Source organism: Aquarana catesbeiana, linkage group LG13 (genome assembly GCF_042186555.1).
Source record: "Aquarana catesbeiana isolate 2022-GZ linkage group LG13, ASM4218655v1, whole genome shotgun sequence".
In the NCBI taxonomy this organism is placed as follows: Eukaryota; Metazoa; Chordata; class Amphibia; order Anura; family Ranidae; genus Aquarana; species Aquarana catesbeiana.
The window spans coordinates 918,633-943,157 of NC_133336.1; the positions used below are offsets into that span (position 1 = coordinate 918,633).

At 57.3% G+C, this 24,525-nt stretch overlaps 1 protein-coding gene across 1 annotated transcript; it reads left to right on the plus strand.

Annotated features, from left to right (window-relative positions):
- The first annotated feature begins 1,430 nt into the window (after window positions 1-1,430).
- WARS1 (tryptophanyl-tRNA synthetase 1) lies at window positions 1,431-24,525 on the plus strand. Its single transcript, XM_073610128.1, has 10 exons — window positions 1,431-1,532; window positions 2,168-2,381; window positions 3,384-3,492; window positions 8,837-8,956; window positions 9,040-9,222; window positions 16,182-16,282; window positions 16,832-16,944; window positions 18,504-18,677; window positions 19,904-20,044; window positions 24,173-24,525. The coding sequence occupies exons 1-10, from the start codon at window positions 1,440-1,442 to the stop codon at window positions 24,329-24,331; spliced, it is 1,407 nt and encodes a 468-aa protein (XP_073466229.1). The 5' UTR covers window positions 1,431-1,439; the 3' UTR covers window positions 24,332-24,525.

Here is a 24,525-nt window from a genome sequence, read left to right on the forward strand (position 1 = left end):
TGTATATAGAGGGGGGTGTATATATACTGTATATAGAGGGGGGTGTATATATACTGTATATAGAGGGGTGTATATATACTGTATATAGAGGGGGTGTATATATACTGTATATAGAGGGGGGTGTATATATACTGTATATAGAGGGGGGTGTATATATACTGTATATAGAAGGGGGGTGTATATATACTGTATATAGAAGGGGGGTGTATATATACTGTATATAGAAGGGGGGTGTATATATACTGTATATAGAGGGGGGTGTGTATATATACTGTATATAGAAGGGGGGTGTATATATACTGTATTTAGAGGGGGGTGTATATATACTGTATTTAGAGGGGGGTGTATATATACTGTATATAGAGGGGGGTGTATATATACTGTATATAGAAGGGGGGTGTATATATACTGTATATAGAGGGGGGTGTATATATACTGTATATAGAAGGGGGGGTGTATATATACTGTATATAGAGGGGGGTGTATATATACTGTATATAGCGGGGGGTGTATATATACTGTATATAGCGGGGGGTGTATATATACTGTATATAGCGGGGGGTGTATATATACTGTATATAGCGGGGGGTGTATATATACTGTATATAGCGGGGGTGTATATATACTGTATATAGAAGGGGGGTGTATATATACCGTATATAGAAGGGGGGTGTATATATACTGTATATAGAGGGGGGTGTATATATACCGTATATAGAAGGGGGGTGTATATATACCGTATATAGAAGGGGGGGTGTATATATACTGTATATAGAGGGGGGTGTATATATACTGTATATAGAAGGGGGGTGTATATATACTGTATATAGAAGGGGGGGTGTATATATACTGTATATAGAGGGGGGTGTATATATACTGTATATAGAAGGGGGGTGTATATATACTGTATATAGAGGGGGTGTATATATACTGTATATAGAGGGGGGTGTATATATACTGTATATAGAAGGGGGGTGTATATATACTGTATATAGAGGGGGGTGTATATATACTGTATATAGAGGGGGGTGTATATATACTGTATATAGAAGGGGGTGTATATATACTGTATATAGAAGGGGGGTGTATATATACCGTATATAGAAGGGGGGTGTATATATACCGTATATAGAAGGGGGGTGTATATATACTGTATATAGAGGGGTGTATATATACTGTATATAGAAGGGGGGTGTATATATACTGTATATAGAAGGGGGTGTATATATACTGTATATAGAAGGGGGGTGTATATATACTGTATATAGAAGGGGGTGTATATATATGTGATGATTGGATATTGGTTTTGGGGGGCAGTAAGACGAGGTGCCCCCACACCAGTCAGGAGGTGACTATCTATGAGGGTGGGGGGTGGCTGAGCTGCACTTTTACCGCCATCATATATGATCATGAGATTCTCTTCTCCTCAGATAGTGAAGATGGCCGATCCCGACACTCCTCTCCATCTCTATAACAAGGTGACAGCGCAGGGGGAGCGCCTCCGAACCCTCAAATCACAGCAAGCTACAAAGGTGTGACATCATCACCGGGTCTCTGTGCTTCTCTATGCAATGCAGGCAGATCATGGCTGGTGGGAGGGGCCTGCAGGGGGCAGATCATGGCTGGTGGGTGGGGCCTGCAGGGGGCAGATCATGGCTGGTGGGAGGGGCCAGGAAGAGGGCTGTACATAGCTTTCTGATAACATCCCAGCCCCCGACCTCCTCTATGGAGTCCTCAGTCCTGATGCCAGCAGTGGGAGGAGTTATGCAAATATCACAATGCCTGATGGGTGTGTGTCAATCTGGAGGAGTGGGCGGTCCTAGGCAGGCTGTATTTGTATGGAGCCCACCCTTTGTGGTATTCCTTCCAATGAATGAAAGGGGCGGGGCTAGGGACAGTCAGGCTGGGGAGGAAAGAGCTAGATGATGCTGGATATCCATCACCCAGGAAATGGGGCGGGGCTCTATCTGACATCAAATGAAGGGGAGGAGCTAAAGTCCTGGGGGGTATGTGGGCGGGCGCTAATCACCTCCTTCTTTATCCATCATCATGATCCTCTTCATTCCTCCAACCCGGAGACGAGACGTGTAGGGGGGCGGAATGTGAGCCGTCTCATTGGCTGAATCTCCTCTAATATTTTCCTCTCTCCCCCTCCCCCCCTCTGTAGGATGAGATCGATGCTGCGGTGAAGCTCCTCCTTTCTCTGAAACTGGAATATAAATCGTCCACCGGACAGGAATACAAGGCGGGGTCACCCCCGACAGACTCCGCCCCCACCGCCAACAATGGTCTGCCCCCGGCTGAGGACGGCGATGACTTTGTGGATCCGTGGACGGTTCAGACCGGCAGTGCCAAGGGGGTGGATTATGACAAGCTGATCGGTGAGTTCATAGAGCTCCGCCTCCCCCTCCCAGCAGAGACTCCGCCTCCCCCTCCCAGCAGAGACTCCGCCTCCCCCTCCCAGCAGAGGCTCCGCCTCCCCCTCCCACCAGAGGCTCCGCCTCCCCCTCCCACCAGAGGCTCCGCCTCCCCCTCCCAGCAGAGGCTCCGCCTCCCCCTCCCAGCAGAGGCTCCGCCTCCCCCTCCCAGCAGAGGCTCCGCCTCCCCCTCCCAGCAGAGGCTCCGCCTCCCCCTCCCAGCAGAGGCTCCGCCTCCCCCTCCCAGCAGAGGCTCCGCCTCCCCCTCCCAGCAGAGGCTCCGCCTCCCCCTCCCAGCAGAGGCTCCGCCTCCCCCTCCCAGCAGAGACTCCGCCTCCCCCTCCCAGCAGAGACTCCGCCTCCCCCTCCCAGCAGAGACTCCGCCTCCCCCTCCCAGCAGAGACTCCGCCTCCCCCTCCCAGCAGAGACTCCGCCTCCCCCTCCCAGCAGAGACTCCGCCTCCCCCTCCCAGCAGAGACTCCGCCTCCCCCTCCCAGCAGAGACTCCGCCTCCCCCTCCCAGCAGAGACTCCGCCTCCCCCTTCCAACAGAGACTCCGCCTCCCCCTTCCAACAGAGACTCCGCCTCCCCCTTCCAACAGAGACTCCGCCTCCCCCTTCCAGCAGAGACTCCGCCTCCCCCTTCCAGCAGAGACTCCCCCTTCCAGCAGAGACTCCGCCTCCCAGCAGAGACTCCGCCTCCCAGCAGAGACTCCCCCTCCCAGCAGAGACTCCGCCTCCCAGCAGAGACTCCCCCTCCCAGCAGAGACTCCCCCTCCCAGCAGAGACTCCCCCTCCCAGCAGAGACTCCGCCCCTCTCCCCAGCTCTTCCTGATAATATATTATCACTGATTGGTCTGATTGTTGGGTCGGTGTCCCCGCTCCTCACTTCCTGTATTGGGGACACTGCGGTGTTTTTTTTTTTTTTTTCTTTCTTTCTTAAGTTGTTTTTTGTGTTTTTTTTGTAGTTCGTTTTGGAAGCAGTAAGATTGATGAGGATCTGATTGGTCGGATAGAACGAGTGTGCGGTCAGCGAGCCCACCACTTCCTGCGCCGGGGGATCTTCTTCTCTCACCGGTAGGAATCCTCCTGGACTGCTATATATTACATGTCACCCATGGGGGGAGGGGGGGGGACTTCCTCTCTGGGACAGGAAGTGAAGGGAATTCTCCCCAGTGATTGGAGGAATGAAGTCATGTGACCCCCTTACTGATGACAGAGGTGAGAACAGAGACACCTGTGTCCTCCAATCGGTGACTGACGGCCGAGGACGCCGAAAACAAACAACAGGCTAAAAATAGAGCCGAGGAGGTCCAACCCTTCCCCCGACACCTTGACACCTTCCCCCCCCTCCCCCCCCGGCCTGACACCTTCCCCCCCTCCTCCCCCCCTCCCCCCCGGCCTGACACCTTCCTATACACAGCCCCCCCCCCCCCCCCCGCCTGACACCTTCCTATACACAGCCCTCCCCCCCCCCCCCCCGCCTGACACCTTCCTATACACAGCCCTCCCCCCCCCCCGCCTGACACCTTCCTATACACAGCCCCCCCCTGCCTGACACCTTCCTATACACAGCCCTCCCCCCCCCCCCCCCCCGCCTGACACCTTCCTATACACAGCCCTCCCCCCCCCGCCTGACACCTTCCTATACACAGCCCTCCCCCCCCGCCTGACACCTTCCTATACACAGCCCCCCCCCCCCGCCTGACACCTTACTATACACAGCCCTCCCCCCCCCCGCCTGACACCTTACTATACACAGCCCTTCCCCCCCGCCTGACACCTTACTATACACAGCCCTCCCCCCCCCCCCCCCGCCTGACACCTTCCTATACACAGCCCCCCCCCCCCCGCCTGACACCTTACTATACACAGCCCTCCCCCCCCCGCCTGACACCTTACTATACACAGCCCTTCCCCCCCCCCCCGCCTGACACCTTCCTATACACAGCCCTCTCCCCCCCCCCCGCCTGACACCTTCCTATACACAGCCCTTCCCCCCCGCCTGACACCTTCCTATACACAGCCCTTCCCCCCCGCCTGACACCTTCCTATACACAGCCCTCCCCCCCCCCCGCCTGACACCTTCCTATACACAGCCCTCCCCCCCCCCCCGCCTGACACCTTCCTATACACAGCCCCCCCCCCGCCTAACACCTTCCTATACACAGCCCTTCCCCCCCCCCCCGCCTGACACCTTCTTATACACAGCCCCCCCGCCTGACACCTTCCTATACACAGCCCTCCCCCCCCCCCGCCTGACACCTTCCTATACACAGCCCTCCCCCCCCCCCCCCCCCCGCCTGACACCTTCCTATACACAGCCCCCCCCCCCCGGCCTGACACCTTCCTATACACAACCCTCCCCCCCCCGCCTGACACCTTCCTATACACAGCTTCCCCCCCCCCCCCCCCCCACCTGACACCTTCCTATACACAGCCCTTCCCCCCCCCCCGCCTGACACCTTCCTATACACAGCCCTCCCCCCCCCCCCGCCTGACACCTTCCTATACACAGCCCTCCCCCCCCCCCCGCCTGACACCTTCCTATACACAGCCCTTCCCCCCCCCCCGCCTGACACCTTCCTATACACAGCTCCCCCCCCCCCCCGCCTGACACCTTCCTATACACAGCCCTTCCCCCCCCCCGCCTGACACCTTCCTATACACAGCCCTTCCCCCCCCCCCGCCTGACACCTTCCTATACACAGCCCTCCCCCCCGGCCTGACACCTTCCTATACACAGCCCCCCCCCCGCCTTACACCTTCCTATACACAGCCCCCCCCCCCCGGCCTGACACCTTCCTATACACAGCTCCCCCCCTCCCCGGCCTGACACCTTCCTATACACAGCTCCCCCCCCCCCGGCCTGACACCTTCCTATACACAGCTCCCCCCCTCCCCGGCCTGACACCTTCCTATACACAGCCCTTCCCCCCCCCCCCCCGCCTGACACCTTCCTATACACAGCCCCAAACCCCCCCCCCCCCGGCCTGACACCTTCCTATACACAGCTCCCCCCCCCCCCCCCGGCCTGACACCTTCCTATACACAGCCCTCCCCCCCCCCGGCCTGACACCTTCCTATACACAGCCCCCCCCCCCCCCGGCCTGACACCTTCCTATACAAAGCCCTCCCCCCCCCCAGCCTGACACCTTCCTATACACAGCCCCCCCCCCGCCCTGACACCTTCCTATACACAGCCCCCCCCCCGCCCTGACACCTTCCTATACACAGCCCTCCCCCCCCCCCCGCCTGACACCTTCCTATACACAGCTCCCCCCCCCCCCGGCCTGACACCTTCCTATACACAGCCCCCCCCCCCCCCCCCGCCTGACACCTTCCTATACACAGCTCCCCCCCCCCCGGCCTGACACCTTCGTATACACAGCCCTCCCCCCCCCCCAGCCTGACACCTTCCTATACACAGCCCTCCCCCCCCCCCGCCTGACACCTTCCTATACACAGCCCTCCCCCCCCCCCCCCAGCCTGACACCTTCCTATACACAGCCCCCCCCGCCCTGACACCTTCCTATACACAGCCCCCCCCGCCCTGACACCTTCACCCTGGGTGTGCTCTCACCTTAGGACCTCCATTAGGAAAGGACCAGATATCCCAGCAGATTCCTTCCTAATGGAGGCTCCTCCCACTACCACATGACACTTAGTGCTGCAAGGGTTAACTCACTAGCAGAAACAAAAGTCTCATCTCTGTGTGAACCTGAGGCTGAAAGTAAAGATCCCATAGTGCTCACTGCTGAAAGTAAAGATCCTATAGTGCTCACTGCTGAAAGTAAAGATCCCATAGTGCTCACTGCTGAAAGTAAAGATCCCATAGTGCTCACTGCTGAAAGTAAAGATCCTATAGTGCTCACTGCTGAAAGTAAAGATCCTATAGTGCTCACTGCTGAAAGTAAAGATCCCATAGTGCTCACTGCTGAAAGTAAAGATCCCATAGTGCTCACTGCTGAAAGTAAAGATCCTATAGTGCTCACTGCTGAAAGTAAAGATCCTATAGTGCTCACTGCTGAAAGTAAAGATCCTATAGTGCTCACTGCTGAAAGTAAAGATCCTATAGTGCTCACTGCTGAAAGTAAAGATCCTATAGTGCTCACTGCTGAAAGTAAAGATCCTATAGTGCTCACTGCTGAAAGTAAAGATCCTATAGTGCTCACTGCTGAAAGTAAAGATCCTATAGTGCTCACTGCTGAAAGTAAAGATCCTATAGTGCTCACTGCTGAAAGTAAAGATCCTATAGTGCTCACTGCTGAAAGTAAAGATCCTATAGTGCTCACTGCTGAAAGTAAAGATCCTATAGTGCTCACTGCTGAAAGTAAAGATCCTATAGTGCTCACTGCTGAAAGTAAAGATCCTATAGTGCTCACTGCTGAAAGTAAAGATCCTATAGTGCTCACTGCTGAAAGTAAAGATCCTATAGTGCTCACTGCGGAAAGTAAAGATCCTATAGTGCTCACTGCTGAAAGTAAAGATCCTATAGTGCTCACTGCTGAAAGTAAAGATCCTATAGTGCTCACTGCTGAAAGTAAAGATCCTATAGTGCTCACTGCGGAAAGTAAAGATCCTATAGTGCTCACTGCTGAAAGTAAAGATCCTATAGTGCTCACTGCGGAAAGTAAAGATCCTATAGTGCTCACTGCGGAAAGTAAAGATCCTATAGTGCTCACTGCGGAAAGAAAAGATCCCATAGTGCTCACTGCGGAAAGAAAAGAAGATCCCATAGTGCTCACCGTGGAAAGAAAAAAAGATCCCGTAGTGCTCTCTGCTGAAAGAAAAGAAGATCCCGTCGTGCTCTCTGCTGAAAGAAAAGAAGATCCCGTAGTGCTCTCTGCTGAAAGAAAAGAAGATCTTGTAGTGCTCATTGCTGGAACCAGATTTATTGGAAAGCTGGTAAGATATCCCTCACAATGGATGGAATTATGAACAACCTCTGTGTACAATGTACCGCTGTGAGCCTGGGATCGCTCTGACACAGGAAAACCACACAGATCAGATGAGGACAGCCCTCTCTCTCCTGGCTCGCTCCACCCAACATGTTTTGTCAGTATGACATCATCAGGGCACCTAATGATAAGTTTTATTTTGGGAGGGTGGGGTGAGTAACTCTTGTCTGACCTTTCCTAATGGAGGTCATAAGGTGAGGGCACACCCCGGGATGATGGCTGGGGGAGGGGTCACATTGTATTCTCCAGCAGATTGCAGCGCATGTGGATTGGGGACGGTCACAGATCATCCGGGAGATTATTGATGAGACGTTGTAATATTGTTTCTTTTATCGATCGCAGTTTTTGGTTTCATTTCCGGTTTGCTGAGCCCATTTCTCTTTTATTATATGTACAGCGGAGCACATTTTATATAAATTTATATTTTTATTGATCACTTAATGCGTGACGCTCAATAGTGAAGTCTGGTGCAGAATTTTTGTGTAAGCAGAAAAAACTTGTAAAGAGATAAGTGTATGCTCGGGGTATCCTCTCCTCTCCTCCCCTCCCCTCCTCCTCTCCTCCTCTCCTCCTCTCCTCCTCTCCTCCTCTCCTCTCCTCTCCTCCCTCCTCCCTTCCTCCTCCCCTCCTCCCCTCCTCTCCTCCTCTCCTCCTCCCCTCCTCTCCTCCCTTCCTCCCTTCCTCCCTCCCTCCCTCCTCCCTTCCTCCCTCCCTCCTCCCTCCCTCCCTTCCTCCCCCTCCCCTCCTCTCCTCTCCTCTCCTCTCCTCTCCTCTCCTCCTCTCCTCCTCCCCTCCTCCTCTCCTCCTCCCCTCCTCCTCTCCTCCTCCCCTCCTCCTCTCCTCCTCTCCTCCCCTCCTCCTCTCCTCCTCCTCTCCTCTCCTCCTCCTCTCCTCTCCTCCTCCTCTCCTCTCCTCTCCTTTCCTCCCTCCTCCCCTCCTCCCCTCCTCTCCTCTCCTCTCCTCTCCTCCTCTCCTCTCCTCTCCTCCCTCCCTCCCTCCTCCCTTCCTCCCTTCCTCCCCCTCCCCTCCTCTCCTCTCCTCCCTTCCTCCTCCTCTCCTCTCCCCTCCCCTCCCCTCCCCTCCCCCCCTCTCCTCTCCTCTCCTCTCCCCTCCCCTCCTCCCCCTCTCTCCCCTCCTCTCCTCTCCTCCTGTCCTCCCTCCCTCCCTTCTCCACTCCTCCCCTCCTCTCTCCTCTCCTCCTCTCCTCTCCTCCTCTCCTCTCCTCCTCTCCCCTCCTCTCTCCTCTCCTCTCCTCCTACCCTCCCCTCCCCTCTCCTCTCCTCTCCTCTCCTCTCCTCTCCTCTCCTCTCCTCTCCTCCCTTCCTCCTCCCCTCCTCCCTCCCCTCTCCTCTCCTCTCCTCTCCTCTCCTCTCCTCCTCCTCCTCCCTCCCTCCCTTCTCCACTCCTCCTCTCCTCTCTCCTCTCCCCTCCCCCTCATGATGTCTGTTTTCCTCCCCCAGGGACATGCACCAGATCCTGGACTCGGTGGAGAAGGGGAAGCCGTTCTATCTGTACACCGGACGGGGTCCGTCTTCCGGCTCCATGCATGTCGGACATCTCGTCCCGTTCATCTTCACCAAGTAATGCCCCTCCCCCGTCACCTCCCATCTCTGTACATAGAGGGCGCCGGCGGCACACACTGACTCTTCTCCTCCCTTTGTAGGTGGTTACAGGAAGTCTTCAATGTCCCGCTGGTGGTGCAGATGACGGACGATGAGAAGTATCTGTGGAAGGATCTGACCATAGAGACGGCTTATCAATACACTCTGGAGAACGTCCGAGATATCATCGCCTGCGGCTTCGACGTCAACAAGACCTTCATCTTCTCCGATCTCCAATACATGGGGTGAGTCCTCCCTACAGATCGACTCCGATCATACAATGTGTGACCTGGGATCAACCTCTGTACAGCAGAGCTCAGACTGGGAGAGGGAGGAGCATGCTGATAGGAGGGGAGAGCAGAGTGACAAAGGAGCTCATCACTGCGCTGCCTCTCCTGCTCTATAGATATAGTGCAGACTGTTTATATTGGAGGAGAACACGGCCAGAAGGCTCAGAATACAAACTCCATGTTCTGCAGTCATAAAGAAGTCCAACAAATACCCAGAGGAGGGGGGAGGGGCTATAACCACCACTTCCTGCAGAAGCTGGAAAGTGAATAATTAATGGAAATAGAATGTAGAGTGTCTGCAGGTGTCCTCATTATATCGGTGCAGTTCCTGGAGATCTCCAGCAGGTGTCCTCATTATATCGGTGCAGTTCCTGGAGGTGTCCAGCAGGTGTCCTCATTATATCGGTGCAGTTCCTGGAGATGTCCAGCAGGTGTCCTCATTATATCGGTGCAGTTCCTGGAGGTGTCCAGCAGGTGTCCTCATTATATCGGTGCAGTTCCTGGAGATGTCCAGCAGGTGTCCTCATTATATCGGTGCAGTTCCTGGAGATCTCCAGCAGGTGTCCTCATTATATCGGTGCAGTTCCTGGAGGTGTCCAGCAGGTGTCCTCATTATATCGGTGCAGTTCCTGGAGGTGTCCAGCAGGTGTCCTCATTATATCGGTGCAGTTCCTGGAGATGTCCAGCAGGTGTCCTCATTATATCGGTGCAGTTCCTGGAGATGTCCAGCAGGTGTCCTCATTATATCGGTGCAGTTCCTGGAGATGTCCAGCAGGTGTCCTCATTATATCGGTGCAGTTCCTGGAGATCTCCAGCAGGTGTCCTCATTATATCGGTGCAGTTCCTGGAGGTGTCCAGCAGGTGTCCTCATTATATCGGTGCAGTTCCTGGAGGTGTCCAGCAGGTGTCCTCATTATATCGGTGCAGTTCCTGGAGATGTCCAGCAGGTGTCCTCATTATATCGGTGCAGTTCCTGGAGATGTCCAGCAGGTGTCCTCATTATATCGGTGCAGTTCCTGGAGGTGTCCAGCAGGTGTCCTCATTATATCGGTGCAGTTCCTGGAGGTGTCCAGCAGGTGTCCTCATTATATCGGTGCAGTTCCTGGAGGTGTCCAGCAGGTGTCCTCATTATATCGGTGCAGTTCCTGGAGGTGTCCAGCAGGTGTCCTCATTATATCGGTGCAGTTCCTGGAGGTGTCCAGCAGGTGTCCTCATTATATCGGTGCAGTTCTCTGGAGGTGTCCAGCAGGTGTCCTCATTATATCGGTGCAGTTCCTGGAGGTGTCCAGCAGGTGTCCTCATTATATCGGTGCAGTTCCTGGAGGTGTCCAGCAGGTGTCCTCATTATATCGGTGCAGTTCCTGGAGATGTCCAGCAGGTGTCCTCATTATATCGGTGCAGTTCCTGGAGATGTCCAGCAGGTGTCCTCATTATATCGGTGCAGTTCCTGGAGATGTCCAGCAGGTGTCCTCATTATATCGGTGCAGTTCCTGGAGGTGTCCAGCAGGTGTCCTCATTATATCGGTGCAGTTCCTGGAGGTGTCCAGCAGGTGTCCTCATTATATCGGTGCAGTTCCTGGAGATGTCCAGCAGGTGTCCTCATTATATCGGTGCAGTTCCTGGAGGTGTCCAGCAGGTGTCCTCATTATATCGGTGCAGTTCCTGGAGGTGTCCAGCAGGTGTCCTCATTATATCGGTGCAGTTCCTGGAGGTGTCCAGCAGGTGTCCTCATTATATCGGTGCAGTTCCTGGAGATGTCCAGCAGGTGTCCTCATTATATCGGTGCAGTTCCTGGAGGTGTCAGCAGGTGTCCTCATATCAGTGCAGTTCCTGGAGGTGTCCAGCAGGTGTCCTCATTATATCGGTGCAGTTCCTGGAGATGTCCAGCAGGTGTCCTCATTATATCGGTGCAGTTCCTGGAGGTGTCCAGCAGGTGTCCTCATTATATCGGTGCAGTTCCTGGAGGTGTCCAGCAGGTGTCCTCATTATATCGGTGCAGTTCCTGGAGATGTCCAGCAGGTGTCCTCATTATATCGGTGCAGTTCCTGGAGATCTCCAGCAGGTGTCCCTCATTATATCGGTGCAGTTCCTGGAGGTGTCCAGCAGGTGTCCTCATTATATCGGTGCAGTTCCTGGAGGTGTCCAGCAGGTGTCCTCATTATATCGGTGCAGTTCCTGGAGGTGTCCAGCAGGTGTCCTCATTATATCGGTGCAGTTCCTGGAGGTGTCCAGCAGGTGTCCTCATTATATCGGTGCAGTTCCTGGAGGTGTCCAGCAGGTGTCCTCATTATATCGGTGCAGTTCCTGGAGATGTCCAGCAGGTGTCCTCATTATATCGGTGCAGTTCCTGGAGATGTCCAGCAGGTGTCCTCATTATATCGGTGCAGTTCCTGGAGATGTCCAGCAGGTGTCCTCATTATATCGGTGCAGTTCCTGGAGATGTCCAGCAGGTGTCCTCATTATATCGGTGCAGTTCCTGGAGATCTCCAGCAGGTGTCCTCATTATATCGGTGCAGTTCCTGTAGATCTCCAGCAGGTGTCCTCATTATATCGGTGCAGTTCCTGGAGGTGTCCAGCAGGTGTCCTCATTATATCGGTGCAGTTCCTGGAGGTGTCCAGCAGGTGTCCTCATTATATCGGTGCAGTTCCTGTAGATCTCCAGCAGGTGTCCTCATTATATCGGTGCAGTTCCTGGAGGTGTCCAGCAGGTGTCCTCATTATATCGGTGCAGTTCCTGGAGGTGTCCAGCAGGTGTCCTCATTATATCGGTGCAGTTCCTGGAGATCTCCAGCAGGTGTCCTCATTATATCGGTGCAGTTCCTGGAGGTGTCCAGCAGGTGTCCTCATTATATCGGTGCAGTTCCTGGAGGTGTCCAGCAGGTGTCCTCATTATATCGGTGCAGTTCCTGGAGGTGTCCAGCAGGTGTCCTCATTATATCGGTGCAGTTCCTGGAGATGTCCAGCAGGTGTCCTCATTATATCGGTGCAGTTCCTGGAGATGTCCAGCAGGTGTCCTCATTATATCGGTGCAGTTCCTGGAGGTGTCCAGCAGGTGTCCTCATTATATCGGTGCAGTTCCTGGAGATGTCCAGCAGGTGTCCTCATTATATCGGTTCAGTGACGGTAATTATTCTGCAGGTGACGCTGAGATCTGCGGAGGGGGGAGGGGAGGGACATCCAATCATTATATCTTCTGTTTTCAGTGATTTAATTGCAGAACATTTTGTGATTGGTGGATGATTTGTCTTCTTATTTTCTGTGTATAAAAAAATAGTATTAAAAAGGAGAAAAATATTATCTGAAAAATGAAATGTGAGACGGATCCTGGTGTGGGGGAGGGGGATCCCAGCGTGGGGGAGGGGGTCCTGTGGTGGGGTGAGGGGATCCCGGTGTGGAGGGGATCCTGGAGACGTGGTGGGGGAGGTGTGGAAGAAAATGGTAAATTATACTGAAGTGAAGGGAAACACCAAACCTTCACCACACGGTGATGAGAAGGAGTCGGCTCGTCGGTGATGAAGGAGTCGGCTCCTCGGTGATGAAGGAGTCGGCTCCTCGGTGATGGAGGAGTCGGCTCGTCGGTGATGGAGGAGTCGGCTCGTGGGTGATGGAGGAGTCGGCTCGTGGGTGATGGAGGAGTCGGCTCGTCGGTGATGAAGGAGTCGGCTCGTCGGTGATGAAGGAGTCGGCTCGTCGGTGATGAAGGAGTCGGCTCGTCGGTGATGAAGGAGTCGGCTCGTCGGTGATGAAGGAGTCGGCTCGTCGGTGATGGAGGAGTCGGCTCGTCGGTGATGAAGGAGTCGGCTCGTCGGTGATGAAGGAGTCGGCTCGTCGGTGATGAAGGAGTCGGCTCGTCGGTGATGAAGGAGTCGGCTCGTCGGTGATGAAGGAGTCGGCTCGTCGGTGATGAAGGAGTCGGCTCGTGGGTGATGGAGGAGTCGGCTCTTCGGTGATGAAGGAGTCGGCTCGTCGGTGATGAAGGAGTCGGCTCGTCGGTGATGAAGGAGTCGGCTCGTCGGTGATGAAGGAGTCGGCTCGTCGGTGATGGAGGAGTCGGCTCGTCGGTGATGGAGGAGTCGGCTCGTCGGTGATGGAGGAGTCGGCTCGTCGGTGATGAAGGAGTCGGTGATGAGAAGGAGTCGGCTCCTCGGTGATGAAGGAGTCGGCTCCTCGGTGATGAAGGAGTCGGTTCGTCGTTGATGAGAAGGAGTCGGCTCGTCGTTGATGAGAAGGAGTCGGCTCGTCGTTGATGAGAAGGAGTCGGCTCGTCGTTGATGAGAAGGAGTCGGCTCGTCGTTGATGAGAAGGAGTCGGCTCGTCGTTGATGAGAAGGAGTCGGCTCGTCGGTGATGAAGGAGTCGGCTCGTCGGTGATGAAGGAGTCGGCTCGTCGGTGATGGAGGAGTCGGCTCGTCGGTGATGGAGGAGTCGGCTCGTCGGTGATGGAGGAGTCGGCTCGTCGGTGATGAAGGAGTCGGCTCGTCGGTGATGAAGGAGTCGGTGATGGAGGAGTCGGCTCGTCGGTGATGGAGGAGTCGGCTCGTCGGTGATGGAGGAGTCGGCTCGTCGGTGATGGAGGAGTCGGCTCGTCGGTGATGGAGGAGTCGGCTCGTCGGTGATGGAGGAGTCGGCTCGTCGGTGATGGAGAAGGAGTCGGCTCGTCGGTGATGAAGGAGTCGGCTCGTCGGTGATGGAGGAGTCGGCTCGTCGGTGATGGAGGAGTCGGCTCGTCGGTGATGGAGGAGTCGGCTCGTCGGTGATGAAGGAGTCGGCTCGTCGGTGATGAAGGAGTCGGCTCGTCGGTGATGAAGGAGTCGGCTCGTCGGTGATGGAGGAGTCGGCTCGTCGGTGATGGAGGAGTCGGCTCGTCGGTGATGGAGGAGTCGGCTCGTCGGTGATGGAGGAGTCGGCTCGTCGGTGATGGAGGAGTCGGCTCGTCGGTGATGGAGGAGTCGGCTCGTCGGTGATGGAGGAGTCGGCTCGTCGGTGATGGAGAAGGAGTCGGTGATGAGAAGGAGTGGGCTCGTCGGTGATGGAGGAGTGGGCTCGTCGGTGATGGAGGAGTGGGCTCGTCGGTGATGGAGGAGTCGGCTCGTCGGTGATGGAGGAGTCGGCTCGTCGGTGATGGAGGAGTCGGCTCGTCGGTGATGGAGGAGTCGGCTCGTCGGTGATGGAGGAGTCGGCTCGTCGGTTATGGAGAAGGAGTCGGTGATGAGAAGGAGTCGGCTCGTCGGTGATGGAGGAGTCGGCTCGTCGGTGATGGAGGAGTCGGCTCGTCGGTGATGGAGGAGTCGGTGATGGAGGAGTCGGCTCGTCGGTGATGGAGGAGTCGGCTCGTCGGTGATGGAGGAGTCGGCTCGTCGGTGATGGAGGGGTCGGCTCGTCGGTGATGGAGGAGTCGGCTCGTCGGTGATGAAGGAGTCGGTGATGGAGGAGTCGGCTCGTCGGTGATGGAGGAGTCGGCTCGTCGGTGATGGAGGGGTCGGCTCGTCGGTGATGGAGGGGTCGGCTCGTCGGTGATGGAGAAGGAGTCGGTGATGAGAAGGAGTCGGCTCGTCGGTGATGGAGGAGTCGGCTCGTCGGTGATGGAGGAGTCGGCTCGTCGGTGATGGAGGAGTCGGCTCGTCGGTGATGGAGGAGTCGGCTCGTCGGTGATGGAGGAGTCGGCTCGTCGGTGATGGAGGAGTCGGCTCCTCGGTGACGATCGTAGATCCGGATTCCAGGTACACATGACGATCGAGGTTTGGACATTCGGTGAGGAGATTCCAAACTGATTGGAAATTCTCAGAAGATTTGAGGCTCTAAAGGAACATTCCGTATTGATGATCACAAAGGGCGACATTCTGAGTTGTGGAGGAGGAGGGAATGTTGTAGTCGGGATCGAAGGACCTCCCCACATCGAACGTCCCGGGAACTCTCTCCCGATCTCCTCCATTCTCCGGTATCTGTGGGGCGGATGTGACAGTTGAGGTCTCTTTCACATTTGTGTGACATCAAAGTCGATTTTACTGCGATTTGGGATCAGAAGTACTTTGTAGGACTTTGATATTAACCAATGAAAACATAGAAGGTTTGAGGTTTGGGGTTACAAAGTTGTACTGAAATCCTCTCTGTATTATTCAGATACGATTTCTATGCTACTTGAGGATTTGCCATTGAGGTCTGTAGACATCGAATCGCATGGAGGGCGGACCGATATGAATGGAAGTCATTGGAAATCATGGAGAACGATTTGTCATGTGATCTTTGCAGTCCAAACTCCGGAGCCGTCCTCCAATCCTCAGTGCAGACTCTGTGGGGGAGGTCTGATGGGACGGCTCGGGGTCACATGACGCTGCGATATCCAATGCATTTCACTCACATCACATGAGCTTCATCAGGACCCTCCTTAATATTCCAGCAGATCAACTAATAGTAGTTCTGGTGATGATGATAGTAGTAGTTCCAGTATTGATAGTAGTAGTAGTAGTCCCCCATATTTAGGAGGCGGTCCCTGGTTCCCGGTGGGACGGGTCGGGGGTTTGATGGAGGAGAATGGTGGAGGATTCTCACCCGCTTCTGTCTTATAGATGCCGAGTTCGGCACTGCAAAGTGGGAGGGACATGATCCGCCCACACAATGACCCCGCCCCTCCTGGGTGGGAGGATCTCCCGACACCGTTGTAGGAGCCGCCTAGAATTTACACTCCAGTTCTGTGCCGGCCTATAGAAGACATTTCATTCCATGTATGGAGAAGATCCGAGGGACCCCTCCCCCATAGACACAGTGCAGGGACTGAGCGGTGTTACTGGCGGGATCACTGGGGGAGAACTACAAACCACCCCTCCCCCACACACCTGATTGGCTGCAGGTCATAGATGACATCACTGTGGTGGCGGGTTGGATACATTGTGAACTTTTTTGTTCTTTTCTCTGAAGGTCGAGTCCCGGATTCTACCGGAATGTGGTCCAGGTCCAGAAACACGTCACCTTCAACCAGGTGAAAGGAATATTCGGCTTCACAGACAGCGATTGTATCGGTAAGACATCGTCCAATGGTGGGATCCCGGGGGCGGGGACACAGGAACCCGGAGAGGAAAGTGATCAGAGATCCCATCCCCCGATGTATGATATCCACAGCCAATCATTATCCACAGATTTCCACCATTCTGATCATACATGAGATTCATGGCTCCTCCCCCTCACCTCCTCAGCCTCCCTATTGATCAATGTGTTGGCTCCTCCCCCTCAGCCTCCTTATTGATCAGCGAGATGGCTCCTCCCCTCCTCTTCACTCCTTCTTCCTTTCTTCTTTTTCCCCCTCCCCCTCCCTCCCATGCACTTTGGTGTCGGTGACGCCCACATTTGTTGGATCCATTTGGGGGAGTGATAACAATGACTGGACCCGTCCAATGAGGGCGGAGGGTCCTGTGCGGTGGGGGAGATGTACACAGAACATACATTCCCCGCACTGCAGTTGTTGTGTTTTGTCGTCTCCCTCCATAGTGGAAGGAGGGGGGGGAGGTGCTAATACAATGTTGGGGTGTAGATAACGCTGTCACCTCCTGACCCGTGTCTTGTGTTTTCAGGGAAGATCAGTTTTCCCGCCATCCAGGCCGCCCCGTCCTTCAGCAGCTCCTTCCCTGAGATCTTCAACGGCAGGAAAGACATCCAGTGCCTCATTCCCTGCGCCATCGACCAGGTACGAGCCCCGCCCTCTGACTCCGCCCCGACCAGGTACGAGCCCCGCCCCTGACTCCGCCCCGACCAGGTACGAGCCCCGCCCCCTGACTCCGCCCCGACCAGGTACGAGCCCCGCCCCTGACTCCGCCCGACCAGGTACGAGCCCCGCCCCCTGACTCCGCCCCGACCAGGTACGAGCCCCGCCCCTGACTCCGCCCGACCAGGTACGAGCCCCGCCCTGACTCCGCCCCGACCAGGTACGAGCTCCGCCCGACCAGGTACGAGCCCCGCCCCAACCAGGTACGAGCCCTGCCCCTGACTCCGCCCCAACCAGGTACGAGCCCCGCCCCCAAACAGGTACGAGCCCCGCCCTTTCCCCACGCCATCGACCAGGTACAAGCTCCGGCCCCTGACTCCGCCCCAACCAGGTACGAGCCCCGCCCTCTCCCCACGCCATCGACCAGGTACGAGCCCTGCCCCCTGACTCCGCCCCGACCAGGTATGAGCCCCGCCCCCTGACTCCATCCCAACCAGGTACGAGCCCCGCCCCCTGACTGCCCCGTCCAGGTATGAGCCCCGCCTCTGACCCCATCCCGACCAGGTACAAACCCCGCCCCGTCTCCACCCCAAACAGGTACGAGCCCTGACTCCGCCCCGACCAGGTACGAGCCCCGCCCCTGACTCCGCCCCCAACCAGGTACGAGCCCCGCCCTTTCCCCCACGCCATCGACCAGGTACAAGCTCCGGCCCCTGACTCCGCCCCGACCAGGTATGAGCCCCGCCCTCTCCCCACGCCATCGACCAGGTACGAGCCCCACCCCCTGACTCCGCCCCGACCAGGTATGAGCCCCGTCCCCAACCAGGTATGAGCCACGCCCCCGACCAGGTACGAGCCCCACCCCCTAACTCCGCCCCGACCAGGTATGAGCCCCGTCCCCAATCAGGTATGAGCCCCGCCCCCTAACTCCGCCCCCGACCGGGTACGAGCCCCGCCCCTGACTCCGACCAGGTACAACACCCGCCCCCGACCAGGTACGAGCCCCGCCCCCTGACTCCGCCCCGACCAGGTACGAGCCCCGCCCTCTCCCCACGCCATCGACCAGGTACGAGCCACGCCCCCGACCAGGTATGAGCCCCGTCCCCAATCAGGTATGAGCCCCGCCCCCTAACTCCGCCCCGACCGGGTACAAGCCCCGCCCCTGACTCCGACCAGGTACAACACTCGCCCCCGACCAGGTACGAGCCCCGCCCCCTGACTCCGCCCCGACCAGGTACGAGCCCCGCCCTCTCCCCACGCCATCGACCAGGTACGAGCCCCACCCCCTGACTCCGCCCCGACCAGGTATGAGCCCCGTCCCCAACCAGGTACGAGCCACGCCCCCGACCAGGTACAAGCCCCACCCCCTAACTCCGCCCCGACCAGGTACGAGCCCCGCCCTCTCTCCACGCCATCAACCAGGTACGAGCCCCCCCTCCCCCGTCCTGTCTCTTGCCTGCCCCTCCCCCGTCCTGTCTCTTGCCTGCCCCTCCCCCGTCCTGTCTCTTGCCTGTGGGTTGCCATGGTTTCCTCTCTTCCAGGATCCGTATTTTCGGATGACCCGAGATGTGGCTCCGAGGATCAATTACCCTAAACCGGCCTTATTGCATTCCACCTTCTTCCCGGCCCTGCAGGGGGCGCAGACCAAAATGAGCGCCAGCGACCCCAACTCCTCCATCTTCCTGACCGATACCGCCAAACAGATCAAGACCAAGGTAAGTCCTTCCCCCTAAACTCCGCCCCTCCCCCTCACATGTGGTCCAGGTGGGGGTGTGTCATAAGGTACGTACAAGTGTTCTCTTCTCCAGTGTAGGCTCCGCCCCCTACCAGTATCCCCTCCCCCGCTACCTTCGGCTTCACAAGCAGCCATTCAACCATTGGACAGCCACTGATGATGTAATCCTTGCACATGCTCACTGCACTGTATTGTCCCGTTGCCTTTTAGAGATGCCGGGAATGATGAAGAGGGTCCACTGCATGGAGTATGTGCTGTGCTCGGTACTGGGCTGGGAGGATACAATGCATGGAGTATGTGCTGTCCTCAGTACTGGGATGGCACACTGCATGGAGTATGTGCTGTGCTCGGTACTGGGCTGGGAGGATACAATGCATGGAGTATGTGCTGCGCTCAGTACTGGGCTGGGAGGGCACACTGCATGGAGTATGTGCTGCGCTCAGTACTAGGCTGGGAGGATACACTGCATGGAGTATGTGCTGTGCTCGGTACTGGGCTGGGAGGATACACTGCATGGAGTATGTGCTGTGCTCGGTACTAGGCTGGGAGGATACACTGCATGGAGTATGTGCTGCGCTCAGTACTGGGCTGGGAGGGCACACTGCATGGAGTATGTGCTGCGCTCAGTACTAGGCTGGGAGGATACACTGCATGGAGTATGTGCTGTGCTCGGTACTGGGCTGGGAGGATACACTGCATGGAGTATGTGCTGTGCTCGGTACTAGGCTGGGAGGATACACTGCATGGAGTATGTGCTGTGCTCGGTACTGGGCTGGGAGGATACACTGCATGGAGTATGTGCTGCCCTCAGTACTAGGCTGGGAGGATACAATGCATGGAGTATGTGCTGCGCTCAGTACTAGGCTGGGAGGATACACTGCATGGAGTATGTGCTGCCCTCAGTACTAGGCTGGGAGGATACAATGCATGGAGTATGTGCTGCGCTCAGTACTAGGCTGGGAGGATACACTGCATGGAGTATGTGCTGTACGGTGGATGCAGAAAATAAGGATTAACTAGTGGAAAGGGGAAACTATTGTATTGTCAGAAGGGGTGGGAGGAGTCTCATTGTGGGAGGAGCAGAGACAAACTACTACACCTCCCCTCCCCCATTACTATCACACAAAGGCTTTATAGTGCAAATTGTTGTTTTCCAGCAAAGATCATTTAAAGGGGAACTCCTCCTGACATTCTCTTCTCTTGCAGATAAATAAACACGCCTTCTCTGGAGGGAAGGACACCATCGAAGAACATCGCAAACATGGCGGCAACTGTGAGGTGGACGTGTGTTTTATGTACCTGACCTTCTTCTTGGAGGACGATGAGAAGCTGGAGAAGATACGACAGGTAACAATGGAGGGGGCGGACCCCCGAGGGGGGTGTGTCCTATAGATTATTGGGGCTCAGGTGTGCGCTCATGTACGGCGTCCATAACTCCAGGCTCAGAGCGCCCCCCGTCTGTCAGATCCAGAAACCACGCCCCCTTCTGTATCATCCAATCTGTGCCCCTATATACAGGGAGGCCCCTCCTATTACTACACTGACCTTGGTCACATGATTAACTCCTCCCTACATCCCTCCCCCTTGAGTCTGACCTCCAGGCCCCTCCCCCTTGAGTCTGACCTCCGGGCCCCTCCCCCCTTGAGTCTGACCTCCGGGCCCCTCCCCCCTTGAGTCTGACCTCCGGGCCCCTCCCCCCTTGAGTCTGACCTCCGGGCCCCACCCCCCCTTGAGTCTGACCTCCGGGCCCCTCCCCCCTTGAGTCTGACCTCCGGGCCCCTCCCCCCTTGAGTCTGACCTCCGGGCCCCTCCCCCCTTGAGTCTGACCTCCGGGCCCCTCCCCCCTTGAGTCTGACCTCCGGGCTCCTCCCCCTTGAGTCTGACCTCCGGGCCCCTCCCCCCCTGAGTCTGACCTCCGGGCCCCTCCCCCCCTGAGTCTGACCTCCGGGCCCCTCCCCCCCTGAGTCTGACCTCCGGGCCCCTCCCCCCTTGAGTCTGACCTCCGGGCCCCTCCCCCCCTGAGTCTGACCTCCGGGCCCCCTGATGTCACTGAACACTCTGAGCTTCTCACAATGTGCATTAGAAGCTGCAGCAATTCAGATAGAGCCCCGCCCCATATTCTGGCTGCAGGATGTCCGGCAACATCTAGCTCTTTCCTCCCCAGCTTGGCTGTCCCTGGCCCCGCCCCTTACATTCATTGGATTTCGGTTTTGTCAATCATGGAGACTCAGCATCACATGTGGGCGTTACCTATGCCAACACAGCCTGCCTAGGACCGCCCACTCCTCCAGACTGACACCAACCCATTAAAGCATTTGATATTTGCATAACTCCTCCCACTGTTTGTATCAGGACTGAGGGCTCTTGGGAGGAGTTCAGTGACACCTCGGATTACGATCATCATTCGTTCCACAATCATTTATTTATAAATCCTTCAGTTTATAGTCCATAGAAGATTAGAGAAGAGGGCGCCTCTAAGTGTAGCAATCTGGTGACATTGATCGAAGGAACAACTTTCAGCAACTCACATGAATGATGATTGGGGGAGACATCCGGGGAAAACCATCCCCCACACCGCGACTCTCACCTGTCAGTCTCCAATCGGGATGGAGCGCAGTGCGGAGGGGACGACATTAATGGCGGTGCGGGGGATGGTCTATGTGGACATCTTCCCCCGGAAGTCTCCAGACTTGTGACTGTTATTAATCATCATTCATGTGAGTCACTAAATGTTGTTCCTTCATTAAATGTCGTCATAATACTACACTTCGAGGCGCCCTCTTCTCTTTTATACTCAGTTGTGACATCGCTTGTATATCAAGACAAACTTTATTTAACAATTTTGCTTGTATTGCAAAACGCTCTCAAGGCGGGGGCTGGGATGTTATCAGGAAGTGATGTACAGCTCCCTGATGGCCCCTCCCACCAGCCATGATCTGCCTGCATTGCATAGAGAAGCACAGAGACCCGGTGATGACATCACAGAGTGTAATATATGGAATGTCATTAAAATGGAAAGATCTTATTATCATGTAGAAGGAGAGGGGGAGGGACCAGGGAAGGTGCAGTCAAGGACCGGGAAAGTCTTGGGGGAGGGACTAGGAAAGTCTTGGGGGAGGGCCCGGGAAAGGCACAGGGGAGGGACCGGGAAAGGCACGGGGGAGGGACCGGGAAAGGCACGGGGGAGGGACCGGGAAAGGCACGGGGGAGGGACCGGGAAAGGCTGGGGGGAGGGACCGGGAAAGGCACGGGGGGGGGGGGACCGGGAAAGGCACGGGGGGGGGGGACCGGGAAAGGCACGGGGGAGAGGGACCGGGAAAGGCACGGGGGAGAGGGACCGGGAAAGGCACGGGGGGGAGGGACCGGGAAAGGCACGGGGGGGAGGGACCGGGAAAGGCACGGGGGGGAGGGACCGGGAAAGGCTCGGGGGGGAGGGACCGGGAAAGGCTCGGGGGAGGGAAAGGTTCGGGGGAGGGACCGGGGAAGGCTCGGGGGAGGGACCGGGGAAGGCTTGGGGGGAGGGAAAGGTTCGTGGGAGGGACCGGAGAAGACTCGGGGGGGAGGGACCGGGAAAGGTTCGGGGGAGGGACCGGGAAAGGCTCGGGGGAGGGACCGGGGAAGGCTCGGGGGAGGGACCGGGAAAGGTTTGTGGGAGGGACCAGGGAAGGCTTGGGGGGAGGGAAAGGTTCGTGGGAGGGATCGGAGAAGACTCGGGGGGGAGGGACCGGGAAAGGTTCGGGGGAGGGACCGGGGAAGGCTCGGGGGAGGGACGGTTCGGGGGGGAGGGTCCAGGAACGGTTCAGGGGGGAGGGACCAGGAACGGCTCGGGGGAGGGACCGGGGACGGTTCGGGGAGGAGGGACCAGGAACGGTTCGGGGGAGGGACGGCTCAGGGGAGGGACCAGGAACAGTTCGTGGGGGAGGGACGGCTCAGGGGAGGAATCAGGAACGGTTTGGGGGAGGGACCAGGAACGGTTCGTGGGGGAGGGACCGGGGACGGTTTGTGGGGGAGGGACCGGGGACGGTTTGTGGGGGAGGGACCGGGGACGGTTTGTGGGGGAGGGACCGGGGACGGTTTGTGGGGGAGGGACCGGGGACGGTTTGTGGGGGAGGGACGGCTCAGGGGAGGGACGGCTCAGGGGAGGGACGGCTCAGGGGAGGGACCGGGAACGGTTTGTGGGGGAGGGACCGGGAATGGTTTGTGGGGGAGGGACCGGGAACGGTTTGTGGGGGAGGGACCGGGAACGGTTCGGGGGAGGGACCGGGAACGGTTTGTGGGGGAGGGACCGGGAACGGTTTGTGGGGGAGGGACCGGGAATGGTTTGTGGGGGAGGGACCGGGAACGGTTTGTGGGGGAGGGACCAGGAACGGTTCGGGGGAGGGACGGCTCAGGGGAGGGACCAGGAACAGTTCGTGGGGGAGGGACGGCTCAGGGGAGGGACCGGGAACGGTTTGTGGGGGAGGGACCAGGAACGGTTCGGGGGAGGGACGGCTCAGGGGAGGGACCAGGAACAGTTCGTGGGGGAGGGACGGCTCAGGGGAGGGACCGGGAACGGTTTGTGGGGGAGGGACCGGGAACGGTTTGTGGGGGAGGGACTGGGAACGGTTCGGGGGAGGGACCGGGAACGGTTTGTGGGGGAGGGACCGGGAACGGTTTGTGGGGGAGGGACCGGGAACGGTTTGTGGGGGAGGGACCAGGAACGGTTCGGGGGAGGGACGGCTCAGGGGAGGGACCAGGAACGGTTCGTGGGGGAGGGACGGCTCAGGGGAGGGACCGGGAACGGTTTGTGGGGGAGGGACCAGGAACGGTTCGGGGGAGGGACGGCTCAGGGGAGGGACCAGGAACAGTTCGTGGGGGAGGGACGGCTCAGGGGAGGGACCGGGAACGGTTTGTGGGGGAGGGACCGGGAACGGTTTGTGGGGGAGGGACCGGGAACGGTTTGTGGGGGAGGGACCGGGAACGGTTTGTGGGGGAGGGACCGGGAACGGTTTGTGGGGGAGGGACCGGGAACGGTTTGTGGGGGAGGGACCGGGAACGGTTCGGGGGAGGGACCAGGAACGGTTTGTGGGGGAGGGACCGGGAACGGTTCGGCGGAGGGACCAGGAACGGTTTGTGGGGGAGGGACCGGGAACGGTTCGGGGGAGGGACCGGGAACGGTTTGTGGGGGAGGGACCGGGAACGGTTTGTGGGGGAGGGACCGGGAACGGTTTGTGGGGGAGGGACCGGGAACGGTTTGTGGGGGAGGGACCGGGAACGGTTTGTGGGGGAGGGACCGGGAACGGTTTGTGGGGGAGGGACCGGGAACGGTTTGTGGGGGAGGGACCGGGAACGGTTTGTGGGGGAGGGACCGGGAACGGTTTGTGGGGGAGGGACCGGGAACGGTTTGTGGGGGAGGGACCGGGAACGGTTCGTGGGGGAGGGACCGGGAACGGTTCGGTGTAGTGGGATTGATGACCTCTCGCCCTCGTATTATAGGATTACTCCAGTGGGGCGTTGCTGACGGGAGAACTGAAGAAGATCCTCATAGAGACGTTGCAGCCAATGATCGCAGAGCTCCAGGAGAGGCGGAGACAAGTGACAGAGGAGGCGGTCCGACAATTCATGACTCCCAGGAAGTTGGCCTTCGACTTTTAACGTTTCCTCGCTGGCGGCCATAGACTGTCACTTATTCCTCAATCTTCCATTTCAGAACACCCAGATCGGGGCGACTCGTGTCAGTACATCCCCCGGCCTATCAGATCGGGGCAATTATTGTCCATAGAGCCACCATTGCCCCTCCCCCACCAGAGACGATGTAAATTATTACAATAAAGACATCTGTGATGTCA

Excerpts from the sequence above, each read along its gene's own strand:
- WARS1 (XM_073610128.1), top strand. The coding sequence starts at position 1,440 with ATGGCCGATCCCGACACTCCTCTCCATCTCTATAACAAGGTGACAGCG. Across the intron at positions 9,223-16,181 it reads TCCGATCTCCAATACATGGG|GTCGAGTCCCGGATTCTACC; the intron begins GTGAGTCCTCCC and ends TTTTCTCTGAAG. Across the intron at positions 20,045-24,172 it reads AGCTGGAGAAGATACGACAG|GATTACTCCAGTGGGGCGTT; the intron begins GTAACAATGGAG and ends CTCGTATTATAG.